This window comes from Conger conger, chromosome 1 (genome assembly GCF_963514075.1).
Source record: "Conger conger chromosome 1, fConCon1.1, whole genome shotgun sequence".
Taxonomy (NCBI): Eukaryota; Metazoa; Chordata; class Actinopteri; order Anguilliformes; family Congridae; genus Conger; species Conger conger.
This window is the reverse complement of record NC_083760.1, coordinates 44,572,457-44,594,967: the sequence shown is the minus strand read 5'-3', so window position 1 is coordinate 44,594,967 and position 22,511 is coordinate 44,572,457. Positions and strand designations below refer to the sequence as shown.

General features: G+C 45.3%; 2 protein-coding genes across 2 annotated transcripts in view; both read right to left on the bottom strand.

Annotated features, from left to right (window-relative positions):
- The window catches only part of kiaa0586 (KIAA0586 ortholog), a 207,302-nt gene that overhangs the window by 149,817 nt on the left and 34,974 nt on the right, over nt 1-22,511 (bottom strand). The gene's annotated exons all lie outside the window — the stretch shown is intronic.
- On the bottom strand, nt 16,217-19,323 carry irf2bpl (interferon regulatory factor 2 binding protein-like). The gene has a single exon (XM_061232055.1). The coding sequence runs from the start codon at nt 18,912-18,914 to the stop codon at nt 16,908-16,910; it is 2,007 nt and encodes a 668-aa protein (XP_061088039.1). The 5' UTR covers nt 18,915-19,323; the 3' UTR covers nt 16,217-16,907.

Here is a 22,511-nt window from a genome sequence, read left to right as displayed (position 1 = left end):
TAAGCATCCTCTCCTCGGTCATGTTACCATGACTACGCCAGTCTCTCACGTTGCAGGCTTGGGCGGTTGCCGTTGGAGACGCTGCGGCGGCCTATTAGTGGGGTTCTCGCAGTACTGTAGGAGAGATGAGTCAGCCCATAACCCATCAGAACCCGGAGCACACAAAACCCTGCCACACATTCTTTATCCAACAAGTTCCCTCCTATCATTTCTGCCATTAAACATTATGTGAATCTGGGCTATGTGGCCCGTGTGTGTGTGTGTGTGTGTGTGTGTGTGAGATGAACACAGAGGTGGAGGAGCTACTCTTTTACCTCTCAAAATGAACGTGGTAGTCGAACGCAAGATCGGCAGGATTCAGCACGGCTGTACTGTAATGTAATGTCAACATCTACAGAACAAAATCAAAATGGCCCCCCACGTTCCTGACCTCACCCCGTCAAAACACTGAAACGAGGATGTGTCTCGCTGGCTTTTTTCGAGCTGTTGGAATAATTGTTCTACTGCAATTCTGCTATCCATTAAACATACTGGGTGGGGGTGGGGGTGGGGGGGGGGGACTCGAGACTCTCGTTGTTACTTCTCACTGTGCCTGTCGATCTCCGGGCACAACCATCTTTCTTTGCGCAGAGGACGGACATTTCGCTTCTCTGACAAGGGATGCTGCAAGGTCACCAGCACAGAGAGGCACATCACCCAGGGGAGGAGGACAGACGGCCGGATCAAAGCAAAACAGAGCATCGGGTCTCCTGATAACCATATCAAGCCCATCTCTGTGTATACACTACGCTGCACAAAAATGTCTTTGTCTCGTAGAGGGAGGGGGGGAGGGCCACAGAGAGAAGGGGGGGGGAAGGAGAGGGAGAGAAGAAGAGGAAGGGGAAGGGAGAGAAAGAGAGAATAGGGAGGGAGGGAAACAGAAAGGCTCTCTGGTGTGTGCTCCTGTTTAAACGCATTGAGACTCCTGCAGAATACCAAACGCTCACGCCTCAGACCGGGTCCTGATCCTAACGGCCGGTGGCACACCAGCCGTAAAGACAGCCACCATCTTAGGGCAGCAGTGAGGAAGCTTAGCCTGGCTATGACCCTATGCATGTGGGCTATGGGGAAGCGCTGGTAAAACAGTCCATACTCCAGCTGTAACCTGATAGTAAGTCTATTTATATTCAGACTGAGGAGGATTCAAACTGGCTAAGTAAGCACCAATAAACAGAAAACATGACAATAATTATAATATTATAATAAATAAATAGTATAAGAAAAGTCAAATGCAAAGCATTTAAAAAATATAGAGTACATGTATTGGCAAACGGTATGAATTTTTTTTTACAAATATAGTGTATAGTATATAGAATTCCACCAGCTTGCACTGACCTCACAAAAGGCTAATCTGTAAGAGTCGGCCTTCTCTTCCATTCACATAAAATTTCAGGATTGAGCTTGGCTGTTTATTTTAAACATAGGATCTCATGGTTTCTGCAAAATGCCCCCCCCCCCCCCTTAAATGTTTTCATTTAAAAAATGTAATATACAAATTGTATGTACGTGCTGTATACACTTCGACTCTTAGACTCTCTATTTTAGTGGCGAGTCTAATACCCCCAAGCTATAATTTACCCAAACACTATGATTACTTGCTCTGGCAGGTTCCCCATTAGCTCTCTATTGCCATCTAGCCTAACTTTAGCCTACTGATACCAGGCGTGCATTCAAGACGGCGAACTATGTTTGCAGCAAACAGTTACTGTTGAACGATTTTAAGTGAGCATTCCATTTAGTTAGCCACCAACACATTTTGAACACAAATGGATGCGACTTAGATCGAACAATGCCAGCTAACTGATTCGTGGCTAACCAAATAATTGTCATTGCCATTTTTGTTCTCGCGCACAACCTTTTCAAACTGTTTGCTAACGTTAGTTAACGTTCGTGGCGAAACCGAAGCTAACGTTAGCTAATCTTTGCCATCTTGAACGCACGTCTGGCTGCCTGAAAAGAGGATGAGCTTCCCTGATGTAGCCAGGTTCCTCCCAAGCAGTCCTTTATTTTCATCATTCCTTTCTTCTGACAGATATATTTATAAATGTATTTTACCTAACCTGCTGCTTTTTTGAGCATTCAGGCTCAGTCTCCCAATTTTTCCAATTTTCTGCGAAGCATCATGTGACAGCATCTTGGCGCTCTACAAATAAAATTTTATTGAACTTGAACTGAAATTGAAATACTACTGTATTATGTGTGGGGTTTCCGGACGCAAGTACATTTTAATAAAAAACACAGAAAAATCTTGAATTGTCCTGTGATGCACTGCCAAATAATACCCTACATGATGCCGGAATATATATTCAGGGACATCAACAAGGCAAGACTAAGGGTTCTTACCCGTAATTACCATACACTCACCAAGCACTTTATTAGGTATTACTTATTTTTTAGACTTCTACTGCTATAGCCTATCCACTTAAAGTTATGATGTGTTGTGTGTTCAGAGATGCTCTTCTGCATACCACTGTTGTAATGTGTGGTTATTCGCGTTACGGAAACCTTCCAGTCAGTTTTGACCAGTCTGCCCATTCTCCTTTGACGTCTCTCATTAACATGGTGTTTTTGTCTGCAGAATTGCTGCTCACTGGATTTTTTTGTTTGTATTTTGCTCCATTCTTTGCAAACTCTAAAGACTAGCGTGCGTGAAAATCCCAGGAGATCAGCAGTTACAGAGATACTTAAACCACCCCATCTGCCACCAATTATTCCATGGTCAAAGTCACTTAGATCAAATTTTTTCCCCATTCTGATGGTTCATGTGAACATTAACTGAAGCTTCTGACCCATATCTACATGATTGTATGCATTGCACTGCTGCCACACAATTGGTAGATGAGATAATCACATGAATAAGTAGGTGTAATAAAGTAAAAATGTTCCGAAAAGTGCTTGGTGAGTGTATATTCCTTTTCACTAATTCAACCAGATCCATTCATTCTTCACAAATTGTTTCTTACATAACCAAAAACATAACCAGCAGGGTCTGAACTGTCAAAAATTGGGGCAAAAGAAAACAGAGCAGGGTCCCTGAAGAAATTATTTAAACACCATAGATGTTCAGATAGAGCAGATCCTTTGTTTCTCCAACTCAACAGTTTAACTCGTTGACACAAAACAAGAGCTGAAGGCTACGGTGTGCTGGTAACCTGTCTGTGGTGATTGATGTTGTGGCAGTGAGTGCTATAGCAGGTTTGATCCATACGTTTTCCCTTGGAGAGCGTTTGATGCAAACCTAACAGTCTCTGTAGCCTGCGGCAAAAATATGTTTAGCTTTGAATTGTTACATCCATAATAATATGAACTACCGTCAACATTTTATGTTTTTATGCACCGTACGTCCTTGATATTTTATCTCAAATTCAATTAACAACCACAACAACAACCACAAACCCAACAACAACAGGGAAAAGAAGTGTAAATGTATGCCTCTTCTGTGTGCTCTCACATAACATTGACATAACATGACATTCTCTGGCTCACTTGTGAGTGTGGATATGCAGACAGGCTCCATTGCTGCTTTTCAGAAGAATCTCCTGGACATCTGCAAGCCAGCAAAACACACCTTCCACTCTCCCTTCCCTTCGGCTGGCAGACGACCCACGGAGCTAATGTGCATCGCACCCAGTCACTGAGTCAGCGGTCAGACATACAGTACATCACTGAGTCAACGCACTGCAAAACCCACACAGATATACAGTGCCTCGGTGAATCCGGGCACTTAAAACCTATTCAGTATTATAGTTTCCACCCAATCGATATTATTCTTTTAATATGTTTTTTAAAAAGCAAGCCTTTGGATATCCGGACACTGAATCCGATTTGGTTTATTATCATCACAAAATGACACGTGAAACTCCAAATTAAGTTTGCAGCGCTAAAGATATCAAATTCAATTCACTTCAATTTAACAAATTATCGATGTTATTAAAATGTACGCGATACTGGTGTAAATTAATTTCAGACGCATTTCTCACACATCGCATGGCTGTGCTGCCTGGTGTGACCACAGACCATGGGTGTGACTCACAAATTCTTGGATTAAACGCAAAGAAATGTCATAAATCACATGACTATGAATTGCACGCAGACTTGCATGCGTGACATTAATAAGAAATGCTACTCTTCTGTTTGAATCCGCTAAATTCCTTGGTAGATTATAGAATTTTCCAACCAACCATTGCCTCACTCCGCATATAAGCCCGCGAGCGGGCAGCCTATTTTTAACAGGACCTTTGTACAAATGTATTGTTCACAAGCCATTAATAATAATAATAATAATTCCTTGCATTTATATAGCGCTTTTCTCATACTCAAAGTGCTTCTAAGTGATGAGGGGGGAAACTCACCTCAACCACCACCCACCTGGGTGATGCAATGGCTGCAATTTTGCACCACAATCTCACCACACATCAGCTGAGGTGGAGAGGGAGAGAAAGATTATATAACCAGGGGATGATTAGGTGGCAGATTGAAAGAGCCAATTTATTTAGCCAGGACCCTATTCCTGGCTAAGAGGGAACCCCTTCTCTTTGTGATGAGTGTCATAGGACCACAGTGAGTCAAGGACCTTGGTTTAACGTCCCCTCCAAAAGACAGCATCTCCTACAGCACAGTGTCCCCATCATTGGACTGGGGCATTGGGGTTTATTTGACCAGAGGAAATATCACCCCCTACTGGCCCAACACCACTTCCAACAGCAACTTAGTTTTCCCAGGAGGTCTCCCATCCAAATACAAACCAAGCCCACACCAGTTTCGTGTATGTGGAATGGCTGCTGGCTACATTGCATCTAAATGCAGTTTCAACTACTGTACTGTAGCACCATGATATTTAACATATACATACGAACATATAGAATAAATCCATTTGAAAAGAAGCATACTCTGTGCCTGAGATCTCATTCTAAAAATAAGACATTCCCACCAACGTCATTCGGGCAATATTTCTCTCTCTTTAACAGCTAAAAATGTGGGTGTATATGCGAGAGGAAGTCTGACACGTCTCCTCGTTGCAGCAAGAAAAACACCTTTAAACCCTCTAATTAATTGCTGTCACACCACCATTCACGGAACAGATGGGTCTGACACGGGACAATCCACACCTGACACTGGGGACAAATGCATAATCCATGCTCACGCCTTCAACGGAAGTTTAAATGTTTAAATGGCTAATCCGCTAACCTCCAGCTCTATGAGGAAAAACTTGTTTTTCAAACAATTATACCACCAATTCCCACCCCTTTTTAAAATAGTCATTTATTTCATGCATTTCTGCAGTGAGAATAATGTAATCTGTCATCTTTTGGCTGTTAGTTTCGATGCATTGCTGATGGAGGAGAAAACACGAGTAGATAAAGCTGGCTCAATTAAGTCACCCAGACGGCTGACTGCAAATCTTTTCACTCCCAAATGGCTTAAGTACAGAGTACATTTCCTCGAGAAATCCAAGAAAGTTTCTATAAATCCCTGTTGTCCATACTTAAAACTGGGGAACACTGCAACAAAACCTGGTTTATATGGTTATTTAAAGAAATAAAAACACATTCGGTTGGTCAGTGACAACAAGATTCAGTCCAAAAGCAGTGCACGTTGTCCTTTTGTTGGTGTAACAGCTTTAAAAGCAGCAGTTCATCAGCTACAGCAGAACTGGTGTCATGGAGGAAGTACCACCTAGCCTTGGATTTTGATTAGAAAATCTCTGAAGCAGGGATGTAACTACAGTGAAATTTACTTAGAGAATGTAGGTTATAAAAAAAGTTACAGGAAAAAAGGCAGCAATACAATACTACAATACTCCAAAAAAACATCCAGGTTCCAGGGTGATAGCCAGTCTATTGTTGATCTTCTGAGGGTTAATCCCTGGTACAGTACAAAGAGGGCGAGAAAACGGGGGTGGGAGAATTGATGGATGTTACGGAGTGCCAAGTCGACTCCCCTCCAGTTCACATGTTCGTGTCCCACAGCAGGGAAACCTGCTGGAGCACAGGACGCATGGTGACCCACTAACGCTCCCCTCCATTTTGGATTTTCCAAGCACTCAGCAGCTTTACATGAAAGAAGCATCAGATGAATTATTTATCTCTCCTGGCCATGCAGGTTTTAATATCTAATTTTCAAATCCTTTAGAAGTGGGAACAATGAAAGCACAACCTAGTCTTCGGCACTCTGAGGAAAGAGATGTCGCTGACATCAGCAGTAGGCAGATATTAGCTAACAATGTGCGTGTGAGTCCAAACATGGATTGGTTCATTACCCCCTTTCATCAAACTGCAGCGTGGTGTAGTGGTGAGGGCACTGACCCTCTGTGGCTCCATGAGTGTAGATCTTGTGTCAGACCTTGGAATGTACTACAGAATGTACTGTTCTTGTAAACTTGTTCTTGTAGAATTTGACCAATTATTTATTGTATATGGATATGGGTACAATGGATTGTCTTTTGTATTTGTAAGGATGCACATTTTCTAAATTGTCGTCTCGCTTTTTTACTAAATACCAATGTCATCACAACAAAGTAAAATCGCTCAGTAGTCCACGATGCATGCGTGTACATTCCTTAAAACCCCACATTGCTCATACTCTCTGGACTTCCTGCACAGAAGAAACAAAACACCTATTCAAAAATCCATACGCCTTTACTGTTGCGAAGGGTGGTGAATCAGATATGTGCAGATAGGATTCCCAGAGAAAAATATAAGCAGTCTACTTTCACTCACATGTATATAGTGAGATTAAACTTTACTTTGAGAAAGCAATTTGTGAAATGTATATTTCACATATCAGTATTATACGTGCACATGATCGGTTGGATTGTGCAGAATATTCCCGTATATATACATGCATCTTTTGGTTCTGCCAAACCACTTCAAATGTGAACCATTATGAAATTGCAGGATACACAAGTTTTCAGTGCACTAAGCGTGCCTCTGCATTTCATTTCTTTTCCATTATGCTTTCCAAAACTACCACAAAATAGTCAAAACACTGATTAACCAAAATACCACAAGAAGCGTGTCGAACACTGGCCTGAATTTACTCTTCACTGCAGACAGAACAAAAGCAAGCCTATCTGTTTTAAAAAGCCCAAAAAATTTCACAGGTGAATATTTAGATGCTGTATATAAATGCATTCGGTCACGATATTTCAGACTGCTTCAATGCGATTCCACACTGCTATAATCACCACGATGACCAGTCCACAATCCTGTGGTACCGTTCACCAAATTTGATCACCTGTGGGATCAGATTCCTCCAGTTTATTTCCTCAAGTAGTTTACCTTGGAATGACCAAGTTTTAGTTTTGATGGCAGTCAATTTTTGAAAACCAGTTAGACATGAGATGCTTTGTATCTTCAACAATGCCTTGAGGCAGAGGAGGAAGATCGGGGTTCAGAGAGTAAAAGTCCTCCCCAGTACTGTTCCAGTACCATCTCCTGAATTTGCTCATTAGCACGATTCTTCAGCAGATTCTTCTAATTGAAAATGGAAAAACCACGGCAGGACTTTTACTTTCTGACCCATGGACTTTCATCCTGGAACAGACCTGCGCCAGTGTCCGCAGGTCTTTACATCACTTCACTTTAACAGTTCATCGGCCATTGCCCCCAGAACATGTTTAGGGTTGGGCTTTTCAGGTCCCGCTACACCCGACTATGTTGCACGTGTGTCAATAACTTATTAGGACCGCATGCAAAATTTGTAATTGTAGAAAATTCTGATTTCTGGGGGAACTCCCAAACTTGACTACAAAAAGGTGTGAAACGAAGTAGACCCGACAAAGAAGAGCACTGAGCAGAGCCGACATCGCTGCAAAGAAGAGCACTGAGCAGAGCCGAGGAGCTGCGGCCTAGCCTGTTATCCAATCATGTTTGCAGTAGCCTGTTATCCAATCACGTTTGCTCCGGGATGAGCCCAGGCTCACCTCTGGGAGAGTGGACAACACAGGTCAGCAGAAGGATCGGCAGAGTCAGAGACGTGAGGAATTTCCTACGCGCCGACATCAACCCTGGCCCCAGGTAAAAGACAAACTCCACGCCCCAACCGTCCTCAGCTGCTGCTCCTGACACGTATGACTCAGCACTTTCCTCCATCCCAGAGAGAGCTGATGAGTCTCGTAAAAAAAGGGAAGCATTATTCTTGCATTAATTGTTTTCGCCCTGTGGCGTATTCAACCCAGGCGTATTCAAAGCCACAAACAAAGGCTGCCCTGATATGCGCTGAATATGCCCTGGTACAGCCCTTTGTACGGTCTTACAGCCAGGTCAATGAATGCGGTTTGAGGTCTGGTCACATGCAGGCTTTTCATTAAGAATCAATTGACCATGACACAAATGGAAGGAGACAGAGAAGCCGAGGAAAAAAAAAAAAAAAAAAAAAAAAAGATTAGCATTTGGAAGCGATTTCAGCTTTTATATGTATACAGATGCATAACATCTTTTTGCACTTTCAAATTCAGTTAGACACACACAGACAGAAAGGAAAAGAAACAAGAGTGGTTCACTACCCCAGTTGTGATTTGAGATGAAATAAAAAGAGTAGTAAACAAAAGAGAAGTGGGAACTGTCGAAGGGGGAAGGGTGTCCATAAGGAACGGAGTGGTTGGGGGGAGGAAAGGGCTGCAGACTTGATTCACAGCTCTCCGAGCCAGAGAACCCAGACCAAGCCCCTCACAGAGCCCCTATCCAAAATGGCTGCCAGGACCTCGTGTAAACAGCTCCCAGAATGAAAGGGCTACATTTCTGCTGTCCGCCTGCCAATGGCTGCAAGGCTGAGAGCCGCATGCAAAGAAAGGTTAACCCTTTCCCTCCTCCGGTCCTAGCGCAGTTCCCCCTGCACGCCGCAAGCTAAAAACAAATCACAGAGCCTTCCACGACATATGGTTTAGCTTTCAGGACATTACTCTGTAGAAATAACTACAGGCTGACTGTTGGGGGAGCCTCCTGATCGCAAGCACACACGCAAAACTTGAATTTGAAGAGGTCTTGAAGGGGCAGCGAAAGCTCTCCTCCTCTGACGGCGTGCCTTTCACTCGACCCCTTGGACGGTCTTTTGTGGAGGAACAAAACTAATCAAGTCGAGAGGCAAACGGTTGGCTGACATTTCCTCGGAGAGGGGAGAAGCGGCCTTTTCCTCCCTATTGTGTTACACGCGGGCCGTTTTCAAGCCCTTCCGAAAAAAAACACCGCCCCCCCTTATGGGCGCCCTCCCGCTGGAGAGGCCCCCTCTTTGTGCAGGTGGGAAGCCTTTCCAGGGGTTACAATAGGCCACTTCTCCGGGGGAGCCCGGCTTGGAATGTGAACCGGACTTCTCTTCCAAATTATAGCTCTCCGCGGCACAAAAGGTAGCCTGAGGAGCAGAGCTGGAGCAGGGCCAAATGCGCCCGCATCCCCCTCCTCCTCCTCCTCCTTTTTCCACCAGGCGCAGAGCATTTACAAACATTAGTGCCGGAGAGCTGCCTCTACTAGTGTATCCTGCCAAGAGTAGATCCATTAGTAAACCTTGACCCGATTAGCAGAAGAAATCCTTACAAGGGCAGTGGTCCCGAGACGGCCTTGGAAAGACGAGAGACGCAATCTTCCCAGGAGCTATACGCACAGTTCTACCCCAGGGCCCCCAGTGCAGCTCAACCAGAGGGAGGGACACCTAACCACACAAAATGGAGGCATGATGTTGACGTGTGTAGCAAGAGAATGAAATAGGTCATTATCAACAAGCGCCGAATTTGTTATGTGCAGGATCCAATAAATGCTTCAGCAGAACATAAAATGACTCAAATCCGTCAGTATGAATTTGTATTTATATAAATTACGTAGGAAACGTGGCCGGTGTAATAGCAGTAATAAATAAACCATGACGCAGTAAAACATTGTGTTTTTAAATATATATAAATATGTGCATGCACAAACACAAACGCAAGCCACTAAAGTACAGCAATAACTCCGGAACACCGAAGCCACCAAACCGCAAAATGTCATTCGAAACGCGACTCAGAAAGACGGAGACGGCGAAAACAAGAGAAACCATTGCACATTTATTCTGCTCCCTTTTCCTCGGAAGAGAGAGAGCGAGGGAGAGAGAAAGGAGGAATAGAGGGAGGGGGGAAGAAAAAAAAAAAAAAAGAGAGAGAGTCTTCTTTGAGGTCTGGGCTTTGCAGACGGAGGCAGGAAGTGCACGCCTGCAGCTCAGCAGAGCTCATTTGCCAGAGAGGAATGTTTTAGATTGCATACATTATCTGCCAAGGGGCCCCGGGCAGTGAGAGATAGTGCTGACATCACTGTCTGTAAATGGCTGGGCTCTGAGCCGCAGAGAGAGTAACCCTTTCCTGGCTCCCCAGGCACTGCAGCAAACAGGCGCCTCTGCGGTGCACAAACACGCTCCGCAAACACACTCTTCTGAGCGCCCGGGCTCCACGCTCGCTCGCTCGTTCATACCGCCGACGTTCCAGCACCCACCAGATATGAACTGTGTGTCGCTCGGCCAGGGCACGACAAAGCGTTTTTTCTTTGCAAAGATTTATGATTTGTATTTCAGCAACATTTATATTTAGGTCTTTCTGCTCCATTTTGTTAGCTCTGACATTTGACAAGTTCCACGGTGCTTTGAATGCTTACGAAACAATCATTACTCTGCCTTCCACTATAATGGGAGAAGCCTATCACATAGATTTTATGTGAACCTAAGATTTAGCAGGTTTTTGTTTTTTGTTTTTTTACAAACAATTTTAAGAGTCAGGAGTAATTTCAACAAGACCTATTGTAAATGAATCATGTAGATGGAGTATGGAGAACCCCATCTACTTGCACAGAGACTTCTGAACTTACAATGTTCACAAAGCTAAATAACTAATACAAAGCAGTGGGATCGCAGAAGGGACTGAAATGCGTTCCAGCACTCGCGGGGTTAACCTTGCGCTGCTAGCTCCGGGCTCTTGTATCCGTGCATTCCTGAATAAATGGTGTTTTGTACAAGGCTGGTAACCAATGGCAACGGCACGGGATAGCACTGCAGAGTAACCTTTGGAGTGGCAGAATTTATAGGCGGTATTTTTATCCAGTGGAAACTTCTCAGCCAGGGGAGGGGCGAGAGGTTGGCTTCACCAGGAAACAGACATTTTGGGGATGTGAACTGTAACAGATATCCTATGCCCACAAGCAGGGTTTGTTCGGAAGGAACAGCGCTGAAGCAATCATTTTTGGGGAGCTGGAAAAAAAGGCACCTAAACAGTAGATACAATTTCGAAGAAATGAAAACAAATTCTCAGACGCACAGCGTTTTGAATGGGAAGTGTTCAGGAGCCTGCCTTCTAGCCTTCTGCGGCTTTGAAAACACACGTCTGAGGCAATGTCATAGCGCCGCATTACCGCTAAGCGAAGCGAAATGTGGGAAATGTGCAGCTGTTGCGCAGAGGACACTCCACGCCTGTACAGTTGGGGAAAAACACTACGGGGGCTCTTGGCGCAGTCAATCATACCCGTCGAGCCAACATGGAGCCGCGTTGCGCGATCGTGTTAAACCTACGCAGCTCAACCCCCGAGGTCACACCACGGATGAAATGTGGAGGCCCCCCGAGGAGACCCTCCCCCACCCCCAGGCCAAAGGCCCTCCTCGCAGCGTGTGATGCAGCACAAATCAGAGCCATGTGACTCTCCACTCCTCCTGACCCCGCTGCCGCCAGCAACACCCTTTCGGAAACCAGCTAAAAAACAGAGGACGCTTTTTGTGTCGTCCTACCCGGAGAGAACCTTGCTCCGTCAAACTTCCCGCCCTTCTGACAGTTTTACAACATGGAGCGTTCTGGCTTTCAAGTCCAACACCACTCCTTTTGTAGAGGGGAGAGGGCCAACGTGAGCTTTTGGTATTCCGGGACGTTCTCTCCTCAGAAAGCACACACGCCACAGCATCCCGCTGTACCTCTGTAACCAAAGCAGTCGTCATGTCAGCCAAGGGCACCTTCACCGCTGTCCGTCTCAGACAAACAAAGGAAGCGGGCGCTTTGCGCACCGGGGACAGACACGTCTGCGGTAGTTTCATCATATCATTACACACCGCAGTCTCTTTTCAGGCAGGAGGATAAAAAGGGTCAATCAGACACTGGGACAAGCTGGCGTTTGGGTAAACACGGTTTTCTGGGCCGTATCCAGCAAATAAAGCTTTCCTGGCAGAAATGAATGGGTTCCCTCATTCGAGGTATAGCAGACACTGGGAATTTAAACAGTCTTGTTCCTTCGGGCTGGCTGTGAGTAAGGTGCGCGTTTCAGAGTGAGAGGAGCGCGAGTGAACAAAGGGGGAGATTAGCGGCGGGACGCGTTCTCTGACGGAAATAGGCGGCCCATATGGCGGCCTATGGCGATGGGAATGGGAGCGCACACGGCAGGCAGCCAGAGAGGGACAGCTGTCCAAGCAACGGAGCCCCACCTTTGAAATGGGACACGAGGCCGGGGCGGCGGGCCCCATGCCGCAGAGCGGAGCCCTTTGATGGCGCGGTGCACCGCTCCCTCCCCTGAGCAGCACGGGCCTACTTTCAAACAGGGACAGGGGCCGCAGCAGAGATGTGGAGCAGCTAAAAATATCAGCGGCAGCACAGCTAGGCCCCGGCAGCGGTATCCTGAGGGAGGGCTCTCAGTCCTGCCGACTAACATACACGCGCGCACACACACGCACACACCTCCGACTAACCCGCTGCACGCACACGCACACACACACACACACACACACACACACACACACACACACACACCTCCTACTAACCCGCTGCACACACACACAAAAATGCACACGAGCACACACACATGCACACGAGCACACACACACATGCACACACATTTGTGCATACACACATTTGTGCATACACACGCGCATTCGTGCATACACACACGCATTCGTGCATACAAACACATGCATGCATACACACACGTGTACACACACACACTTCACAAAAACACGGGGTACGTCCGCACAAACACACACACATGCACACTGGCTCCAGCCTTCAGCGGCAGGCCCCTCCTGGCTGGAGTGGGGCTTCCCCTGTTCCTCTCGCTGAAGGGGACTCTCTTAATATCAGTGCTGTCATCGGTTATTCGCCGATTGTCCAGCGTTTCAGTGCAGAGCTGAGCTCACCTGCCCTGGTGGAAACACGGCAGGGTAACGGAGTGAGTCTCTGCTCAGTGTCCGAGGCTCTGGCACTGCTTTTCAGCCTCACTGTTGTACACCAGCCAGCCCCTTCAGACACCACTCTCAATGGGGCTTTTCTCCAATATAAAAAAACATGCTTAAAAATAAAACTCACTGACACAGTGAGACTTCAGGGTGGAGGTAAGCGGGGCACACTATCGCTTATTTCCAGGCATAGCATTCCTCTCAGTGGTTTGGCATGTACGCCAAACCACCCTGCACACGACAACACGACCAATTAATATAACACCAAACCAAGCTCACCCTGCACACGTCAACATACACTACAGGCCAGCTTGGTTTGCAGACTGGGACACAGCACACGGACGCAATCTGGACACAACCTCACAATGCAGACACTCGACAATAAACACTCCACACAGCAACACAACCAGGGATGGTCGACAGCACTAGCAGTGTGTACGAAGCTGCAAGGGCAATTTTCCAGTTGCATTACATTGCAGTTATTGAGTTGAGGCTAACAGTTGACTAGACTAAGCAGAGGAGGATCCCCCTGGAGCAATGTGGGGTTAAGGGCCTAGCTCAACAGCGGCATGGATCATACCGGGGATTGAACCTTGACCATTCTGGGTCCCAGTCTACCTTAGCCACTAGGCTACATGCGGCCCCAAAAACAAGTACCCGCAGAAGCCTATTCTCTCAATGACACGTGAAATGACACGTGAAGTGACACGTGAAGTGACACGCGTGCCAGCAAGCAGTTCAGCCTACAAATAGAGAATAGCTTCAATCACATTTATTCCCACAAGCTACTGATCTTGATTTTACTCCTGCATCCAAAGTCCCTCGCCGGCATCCTACAGAGTGCCGATCGTCCTGACTACAGAGCTCACGGTAGCATGTTCGCAAACTCTCTCATGGCCATTAGGTACACGTGAATAAAATGATAACCAAGGTTATAGTGGAAACGCTCTCCTCCCACAAGACTCCGAGCTGTCTGATGACAGCACGGGAGAGCTGGGTTGACTCATGGCAACAGGCAGGCACCAACGGGCACTCCTTCCTGCGGGTTAGCCAATGGAGTGCGGGGGCGGGGTCACGTGACCGTCTGCCGTATCCCAAGAGAAGGGCATATCCCGCAGAGCCATCTCACGCGCACGGCTCTGTCTTCACAAACAGAACAAACAGGGGTGGGGGACGGGGGCGCAACTCAAACCATGCAAAAGGAAAAATAACAGCTGCAGAAACGCGCCAAACTCCCATTACGATAAAGGACACAACCCAGAGAGAATACCCAAAGTGACACGGCTGCTTTTGAACTAACAAAAGCCCAAAGCATCGGGCCGGTCACACCCCGACCACAGTTACGCTGGGCTAACTTTAAGTAGACATATTTCTATTTATTTTACATTTCTGACAAGAAAAGAACAACAAGAAAATGAGAAAATGTAGCAGCAGAATGCAAGAACAGCAAAGAATAATAGATCCAAGGTAATGATCATTAGTAATGACACATTATACGGTTCAGTAAAAATCTTCTGGTCATCCAGAAATGTGTATGCCATCCTATTATTTTTATTGCAAAAGTAATATCTGTAGGAGGATAACTGACACTTTTCACCATGTAGTTTTATTTTTTGAGCCTATATATTATTTCTGTATGTATATTTATTTATTTTTAACAGTCATTGAGGGGTTGATCATCACTTTGATGTGATTTCTCAAGCAAACAGATGAAAAGGGGGAAAGAAAATATTCCAGAAAAGTAACTACTTGGAACAGGGTTAGGTTTTGCTCATAAATAGTAGCAAATGGTAAATAACCCGATATGAATTTAAATTGTTTCTCAGAATAATTCTAAAAAATTATAATACCATTCCAATACTGGTGTCAACACAATGTCATTCTGTTAAATGCAAGACAAGGGGTAACAGCAACATTTGGGGGCCCTTACTTAAATAGCTACACATGCTAGAAACAAAATGACTAAACATTAAAAAAAAATTGGATGCAAGACAATCATAATAAATGTTCCACCCATTTAAAGTGCCCACCAAAATAAGGGGAGCGGACTTTTTTTTACAGACTAGGATGAAATTGGTTTATCTTGCAGAAGTGTATTCCTCTGATAATTAGCTGGGGAAAGTGTGAATCCAGGAAACAACATAACAAGCGCTGACGCCAAGGTGTGAATGAATCTGACCTTTCAACCCAAAAGACTGATTAGCAGCTATTTGCATGTTACCACAACCCATTTGGCTTGACTGCAAGACGAGTCCACACAAATGAAACCTTCGCAAACAGCAGCATACGTGCCTTGCGTACCGTTTAATACATTATCATGCAATCTCAGTTTAGTTCATGCCATCTGATTAGGACCATAGATAGCAATATTGTTAAAGAAATTACTTGGAATATAATTTAAATTTATTTTTTCTAACATAACGGCACATAATATTTGGTGTGTGTATGCTCTTGCAAATGTAGCGTGTTTTTATATACAATTCAACGTCAAATCACTGGGATGAAAACAAAAGCCTAGCAAAGAGAGATTCGCTACTACACGAACGCAGTCGTGTGGAAACCATGAGTCAATTCAGCAAAATGGCACTGCTATAAATAACCACTGCAGGTAAATAGGCAAGTGGCCACGATTAGAAATTTCGTCCCAGCTCATTTATCCGTGTAAAGGTTGATTTTAAGTTTCGGTAGTGTATACAGTTACTTGTTTCTAAAGTGCTGATGCAACACCAGGTTCCCGCTGCTCGCGCCAAATGAGCCATTGACAATGCTGTAAGTAAGCAACTGTATGCGATTGCGGGTTACGTAAGAGAAAGTGAAACATACGTAGCAGTTTAGGTGAGACCGAACAATAGATTATTCACAACTCCTGAAGTACATGCACTATATACAGTGCTTTTTTCCTGTAACGTTACTGGCCAACAAGAGGCAAGGAGTCGAATTTAACGTTCAGTGAAGTGTTACAGAAACACAATGGAGATAACTACACGTGTTGAACAAACCCACTCCTCACCAAGTGTTAATATCAATGGAATTTATTACAATTTACTCAGCTCCAAGGCACGTTACAGTCTTCTGTTACTACAGAAAGGTATAAACAAACAGAGCATAATATGTTCATGTACAGCATTTTGCTCTACTCTTAAGCATCCGTGCATCAATAAATCAATGAAGCAAAAAGGAGAGAAAGATTTAAAAGAAAAACACGCAGTAAAATATACTCGTATACTCAGATCACAAGATAAAATAAACATTACCCTGGTAAACACAACCCAAAATAAAAATGAAGAGCAGAAATAAACGAAAGCATCACCCCCATTGCCTGACCTATTTCTTTTTTCTTTTTTTCAGAATTTGGGGTTTAACTAACATGTTACTTTTGTAAAATAGGCTTGTATTTTATGAGTGTCAATACTGGCCTTGGTAATCAATAAAAGTGCATGGAAAAACAGCAGTAATTGCTAAGTGCTTTCACTTTGTACCTAGACAACAAACTGCCATAGAAATTAAATGTTATTCAGGAACCAGTCAATAACGCCTGACAACTAAAACGGCTTCCTCTTCCAAATGAAGTAATTGTACCCTTGTTTCAAAATATAGAAACATATGAAGAAAGTAACGTCTCTGTACATAAGACTAATCATGTCAGTTTATTCACAACATGGATATATATACTTGACTCGTTAAGCGTTTAAGAAGGAAGCATACATCTAAGGGTCTCTCTCCTTTTTTACTTTAACGTCCCCAGCTAAAATTGTTGCTATCTCACCTTGCATGAACGCCCAAGGCACATTTGAACCTACCAAGGGGCATTTCTCTCCGCTAGGGCAATACACCTCGCCAGTGGCTCCCTGTGCTTTGATGCTCTCTCGGGAACAAGGGAAACAGAATTTGTGGTTGGGAACTGACGGGCATTGAACGAAGTGGGTATCTTCCAACCGTTCGTGGCAAATGGTACAGCACAGTGGCCCGTTATTAGCCATGGGTGAATCTGGAATGCTCTGGGGATGACCTTGATCCATGCCAGGGTGGGTGCTGGATTGAGTCGGTGCACTGGCCAGGTTCATCTCTCCGTTGCGAGACGCCAAGCGCCGCTGACCCGATATAGAGGCTGGGGAGACCGGACTGCTGCTGCTGTGTCGCGTGGACGTGGTTGAGTGAACCGAGTTACTGTCTTTTGGAGAATGCGCGTTTCCAAGGGTGTCTGCGACAGACATGAGGGCTGCCATGGGGGACTGTCCGTTCTGAGGGGCAGTCTCGGGAGGGGTGGTCCTGCTGGAATGCACAGGGTGGCTGGGTCCGAGTGGCGGGGGTCCCCCGTGGGAGGCTCCGAATGCACCAGATGTCATCGTCAGTTTCAAAGCCTCGCTCTGGCTAGCCATCCACTGTTGCCTTTGTTGTTCTTCGGACAATTTCAAAGCCCCCTCGGCGGAATCGGGTTCAGGAGACGCCTTGCGTTTTCTCATGCCAGTCCTCGGAGCGCTGGCTGCTGGCAAGGCACGAGGGATATTCACCAAGGCAGTAGGCAACAAAGGACAGCTGGCATCGATGTACGGTTGGGGCAACATTTCACTACCCAATCCCTCTTTAAAGAAACGTACCGACTCTGGCAATAAATCGCCAAGAAGGCGCCAGTCTCCGGAACCGTGCTTTTTCTCATACTCCAAATACTTGAAACCCGAAGAAAGCCCTCGACCAAAATCTTTCATGCAGTCCTGATACATTTGTTTAGCGACACCAGATGCGCTTGAAAACACGTTTCCACAACCACTGGGATACTCGATAAATATTTTCAACTCATAGTCCATACCTGGCTTTGAGATAGCATCGAAAGCAAACACTCTACCCACGAGAGAATGGTCCTTTTTAAACCTCACGTTAAAAGGAGTGCCATTTGACAGAGTAATCAATGTCTCCCTTACTAGTTTCGGTTTGTTTGCCCAGTCCTCGGACCTGTTCCTTAAACTTTCGCTCAGTTCAGACAAAGCTTCCGCGTTGCGTTGTTTCTCCTTCAGATCTCTCTCCTGGTCCGTGCTGGAAACGGAGCCCGGTCGTTTGCCCACGTCCGACATGGACTGGGAAGCCATGGCCAGCGCGGGTCCCATGCTGGATGACGGAGGGGGTCGGTTCGCCAGACCGTGCGGGGCAATGGCCGCTGCAGCAGGCGGGCCGTTCAGCATTGTCTGCGGGAGAAGATTCGGAGGCACGGTCATCTGACCTGGAACTGCAACCAGACCGTGGCTCCTTCGTGAATTCGGGCTTTGTCTGTTCAGTTCAGGGGGGCCATCGTCCGTTTTTGGGAAACCATTTGGTCCACTCAGGCCGTTCGGAAGCCTGCCAGCATGGGCGCTAATGCCCGGGTAATCAAAACGTGGTCTATCGGTATTGAGAGAGTAGCGGTCCATCCCCGGTTGCTGTTGTTTAGACGATCCGTCCACGTGGTTAAGCTGAACGGTCTCTTTGGATGACATTGCTGCTTGAGCCTTTACTGCGGGCGGTGGCGGTGGTCCGGGAGATCTCCCCTCCTGAAAACCATGTGCCCGCTTCAGGTGCCGTGCAGTTTCGATTACGAACTCGATCCGATCCGCGCCTTCATAGTTAACGCAACCCCTACAGACTGGCTCCGTAAAATCCCAAATCATAGCCCACGGCATGCGGGGCAAATCGCATAGGTAGCACGACTGTCTCCTGGACGAAGACACTTGTGCAGAAGACATGTTGATTGCCCTTTTTGGTCCTTTTTTCTAGTTCGGAGTCCCTCTTTCTGTAATCCTCCTTATCGACCCTGCTATTTTGCAACTAACAGCTCTTCTTTTGCTTGATCGCCTATGCCGCGCAAAATGTGTGACTGAGGATCGTAGGTTGCAGGATTCAAATTTACAACACGCGCGCCTCACATTCTGACTTGCATTCTGATTTGGAATTCTGATTGTGACTCCACGTCCTCTCTCTCTCCACTTGGAATGCCACCTGGCTGGAGCCGTGACGTCAGCACCACGTTCCGCAGTTCCTCTGTAACAAACTGACATGCCACTTGTTGCTTTCCTACAGCGCATGCTCCAACCACTCCCCTCTTGTGTTGTGAATGACTTTACTGCACAGACATTGATCAAATTTCAGAGTAGCCTACTGCGGACTGTTTGACTTGCAAGCAGCTACTATTTATTTGACCACAAGCGTTCTCATAATCCCCGCCTGTATTTTGGTAAAGTAATATATAATTTAGCCCAATTTATAAACTACGAAGAATGTAAGATAACATTACGCTTAAATTTGCTTACATCAGCATAATTACAGTGAACACTGAAATATGCGCATGGAAGCAAGCAGCCATAATCTAAAATGTGAATGGTTTCGGTGCAATCCGTGCATATCTGTCAAAATCATTCAGTTAATTTATCATATTTATAATATTCGCCATTGTCGACGGGCTAATGAATGGTCGGCTTGCCATTTTCGTCCCAGTCTTTTTCAAGAGTCGATCCAACCAAAACAAACACTGAATGGTCAATCCATGTGGTAGACATAAATATAACCGACAGCTAAACACAACAAACTGCAATTAGACTACAGCGAACTGTAGGTAAGCGGTCGGTCTCGCCGAACGTTGTTTCGTTACGAACATACAGACCGAAGCATTCACAATGTACCGTATTTGTGCGGGACTTTAAATCCCAGAAATACAATTACATGCCATTGTTTCTCGGATTGCGTGTTTAGCCGGATTTGTAAAGGTCACCTACTAACCCGCATTGCATTTCCTAACCGTCGTTCATCACGGCATTATTTCCCTCAAATATATTGAAAAGAATCCTGCCTCGCCTTTAGAGGGGAAAGCCAACGTCGCCTCCCTTTTATTTATTTATAGTAATATTTTAACAACAATAGATGCAGCCGATATCTCACCCAGTGAGTGACCGAGTGCTACGAGTGATGGGGCTTTTAAATATACAGTAAAAGTAAATGGTTGATAAGTACAATGTTCTTGTTTTTTTCTTATTTTCTGTAAGCACAAAATGTTTTGACCAAAGCGGCAGGACTGGGGGAAAAAAGCGTTTTAAATGTATTATAATCGGAGTGTATTCTGTAAAACAGCGGAACACGGGGAAACATTATACCGTCAGTTGCTACAAATCAGCTAATTCACCAAACATTTCTACATTTGCTTTATTGGTGCACAGACGCTTCTGTCTGCCAGTTCCGCCTGAATGTCGCAATCGTGCAAAACAACGCCAGACCTCAGAAGAACACTGGCCTCTCTCTGACCGCCACTTTAAAACCTATTTAATGTTGTTGCCTTCTCTTGGCTTTAGCGCGCCTCCTCCGCACGGACTCCCAGAGTTCTTTGCGTGACTGCAGACGCTGCTTTTCAAATCTGCCAAACATTAGGGGAGTTCGAACACGCTGAGTTTCCTGACCAGCTTCGCCAGATGTACTGCAATTATCGTATTTGTACGATTTGTACGAATTTAACCCTTTGTACGATCAATACTTGTCTGGTAATTTTGACATGTCATCTTCTGTTTCATAATAGTGAAACGATACGGAGCTGATTTGGATCCAGCCTGATTATTTAGCCTATATTACGTCATTACTTCAATAATGTATTTGTGGAAACTGTGATCTGCCCTAAATGATACAATCACAGCCCGCGAGTCTCTCCCTTGAACCTCCCCACTACAGTCTAAAACGGAGTGAAAATGAAGAAAACCGTTTCGTTTGATACAATGTCCGCCTGTAAAATAAAGAAATACATTTTAAAATTTAGAGAGGTAGCTGTTGTGAGTGCGCCGCGGTCCGCATTTAATGTACTATAGTTTGCCCTGAAATACGATAATTCTGAAGTCTTTGTAGGATTATTTGGTATTCGGCATCTGGCAACGCTGTTCCTGACTCGCTTATTGTTTACCTAAATGTAGAGCCAAGAGCGGACCAGCCCCCTCCCCCCGGGCCTCCCTGGGTGGAACAGGAACAAAACTTTCCCTCATATACAACCGTGAGAGGGGGGAGCAGACCGGGAGGGGGACGGAGTTATTTATTGCGCTCCTCTGCATATTCCAAGTCGTGGTTTCGCTCCACCAAGGGAGAGAGGATGCCAAGTATGGCTGGATTTCTGCAAAATGCATGCGCCTGGAATGTGGAGTCTGCCTTTGAGTCATAGCGGGACTGCGTCGATCTGGTGGTGACTTCAGTGTAGACTGCGGAAATAACAATGTTTCCCAAATGGCCTGCCACACCATAGTGTGGTTTACTAGCGGTTATTAAAGCTGAAATCTGGTGATAATGGTAATTTACCTTGGAGCTGATACACATGGCGATTTGTCCCTGATAATATGGCTTTCCCTGGTATAAAATCCAGCTATGATCATCTTGAAATTACCAGCTACCAGCGGTTTCAAAACATAGCTTGAACTGGTCAAACCATGTTGAGTATGGAGCTGGTCTGAACTGGTCAAAAATCTGTTTCTAACCTAGCTTGAGCTGTTTTTTTCATCAGGGTTGTGTTGGCTTTTCACATTACTGCTTACATTTAAAGAATTCAACACACTCCACAGCAACTTGAACTTACATCCTTTTCACATACAGCCAATTTTTTTTTTTACCGATGGATATTTAGTATAATTTAGTATTAGATATCAGATTAAGTATCTGTAACCTCAAAGTTACAATGGCAGTGGCCCACAAAGGGAATCAAAACAACAATAACCTCGGAGATGCAAGCCTAGTTCTCTCCACTGCTGCCCAAGTATATGTTATGCAATGTGGTGAAATACTATTTGGTATGACTATTATTTTTTTATTCAATGCCTTGCCTTGCACAAGGCTGCCTGCCACAAAGAAATAAACTGAAATAAATACGCTTCACAAAATAAATGACACATGGAAAAGTGCACAAGTATTTGTATAAGGAATGCTTGAGACCATCAGTACTACAAACCGACAAAAAATGTGAACCGAAGCCGGTAAAATCACTGCATGTGTGGAAATGCACGTTTACATTACAACACATGTTTTTGTGAAAGTTAATATAAAAATGAGAAATGAAAGATAAGTGGGAAGGTTATACGGGAGCCTGGCTCTCAGATTCCTGCGGCTGTGCCTGGGCTGAGGCTTGTGTGCGCTTGTGACCGTCAGGAAGGAACAGACACCTTTCGCTGGTGTACAGTTTAACCATAAAGGAGAGAAAAGGGAAAGAGAGGAATGCTTTTTGTGCCAATTGCCCCATCGGTAATAATAGCCTCCCACCAAGCACTTTGGTGGCGCGGTGTGATTTCAACCCACAACAAGCAGCTCTCGTTAAAATCCTCCAGTCG

What these genes read in the sequence shown, in the direction of transcription:
- irf2bpl (XM_061232055.1), bottom strand. Translation starts at nt 18,914, where the DNA reads ATGTCTTCTGCACAAGTGTCTTCGTCCAGGAGACAGTCGTGCTACCTA.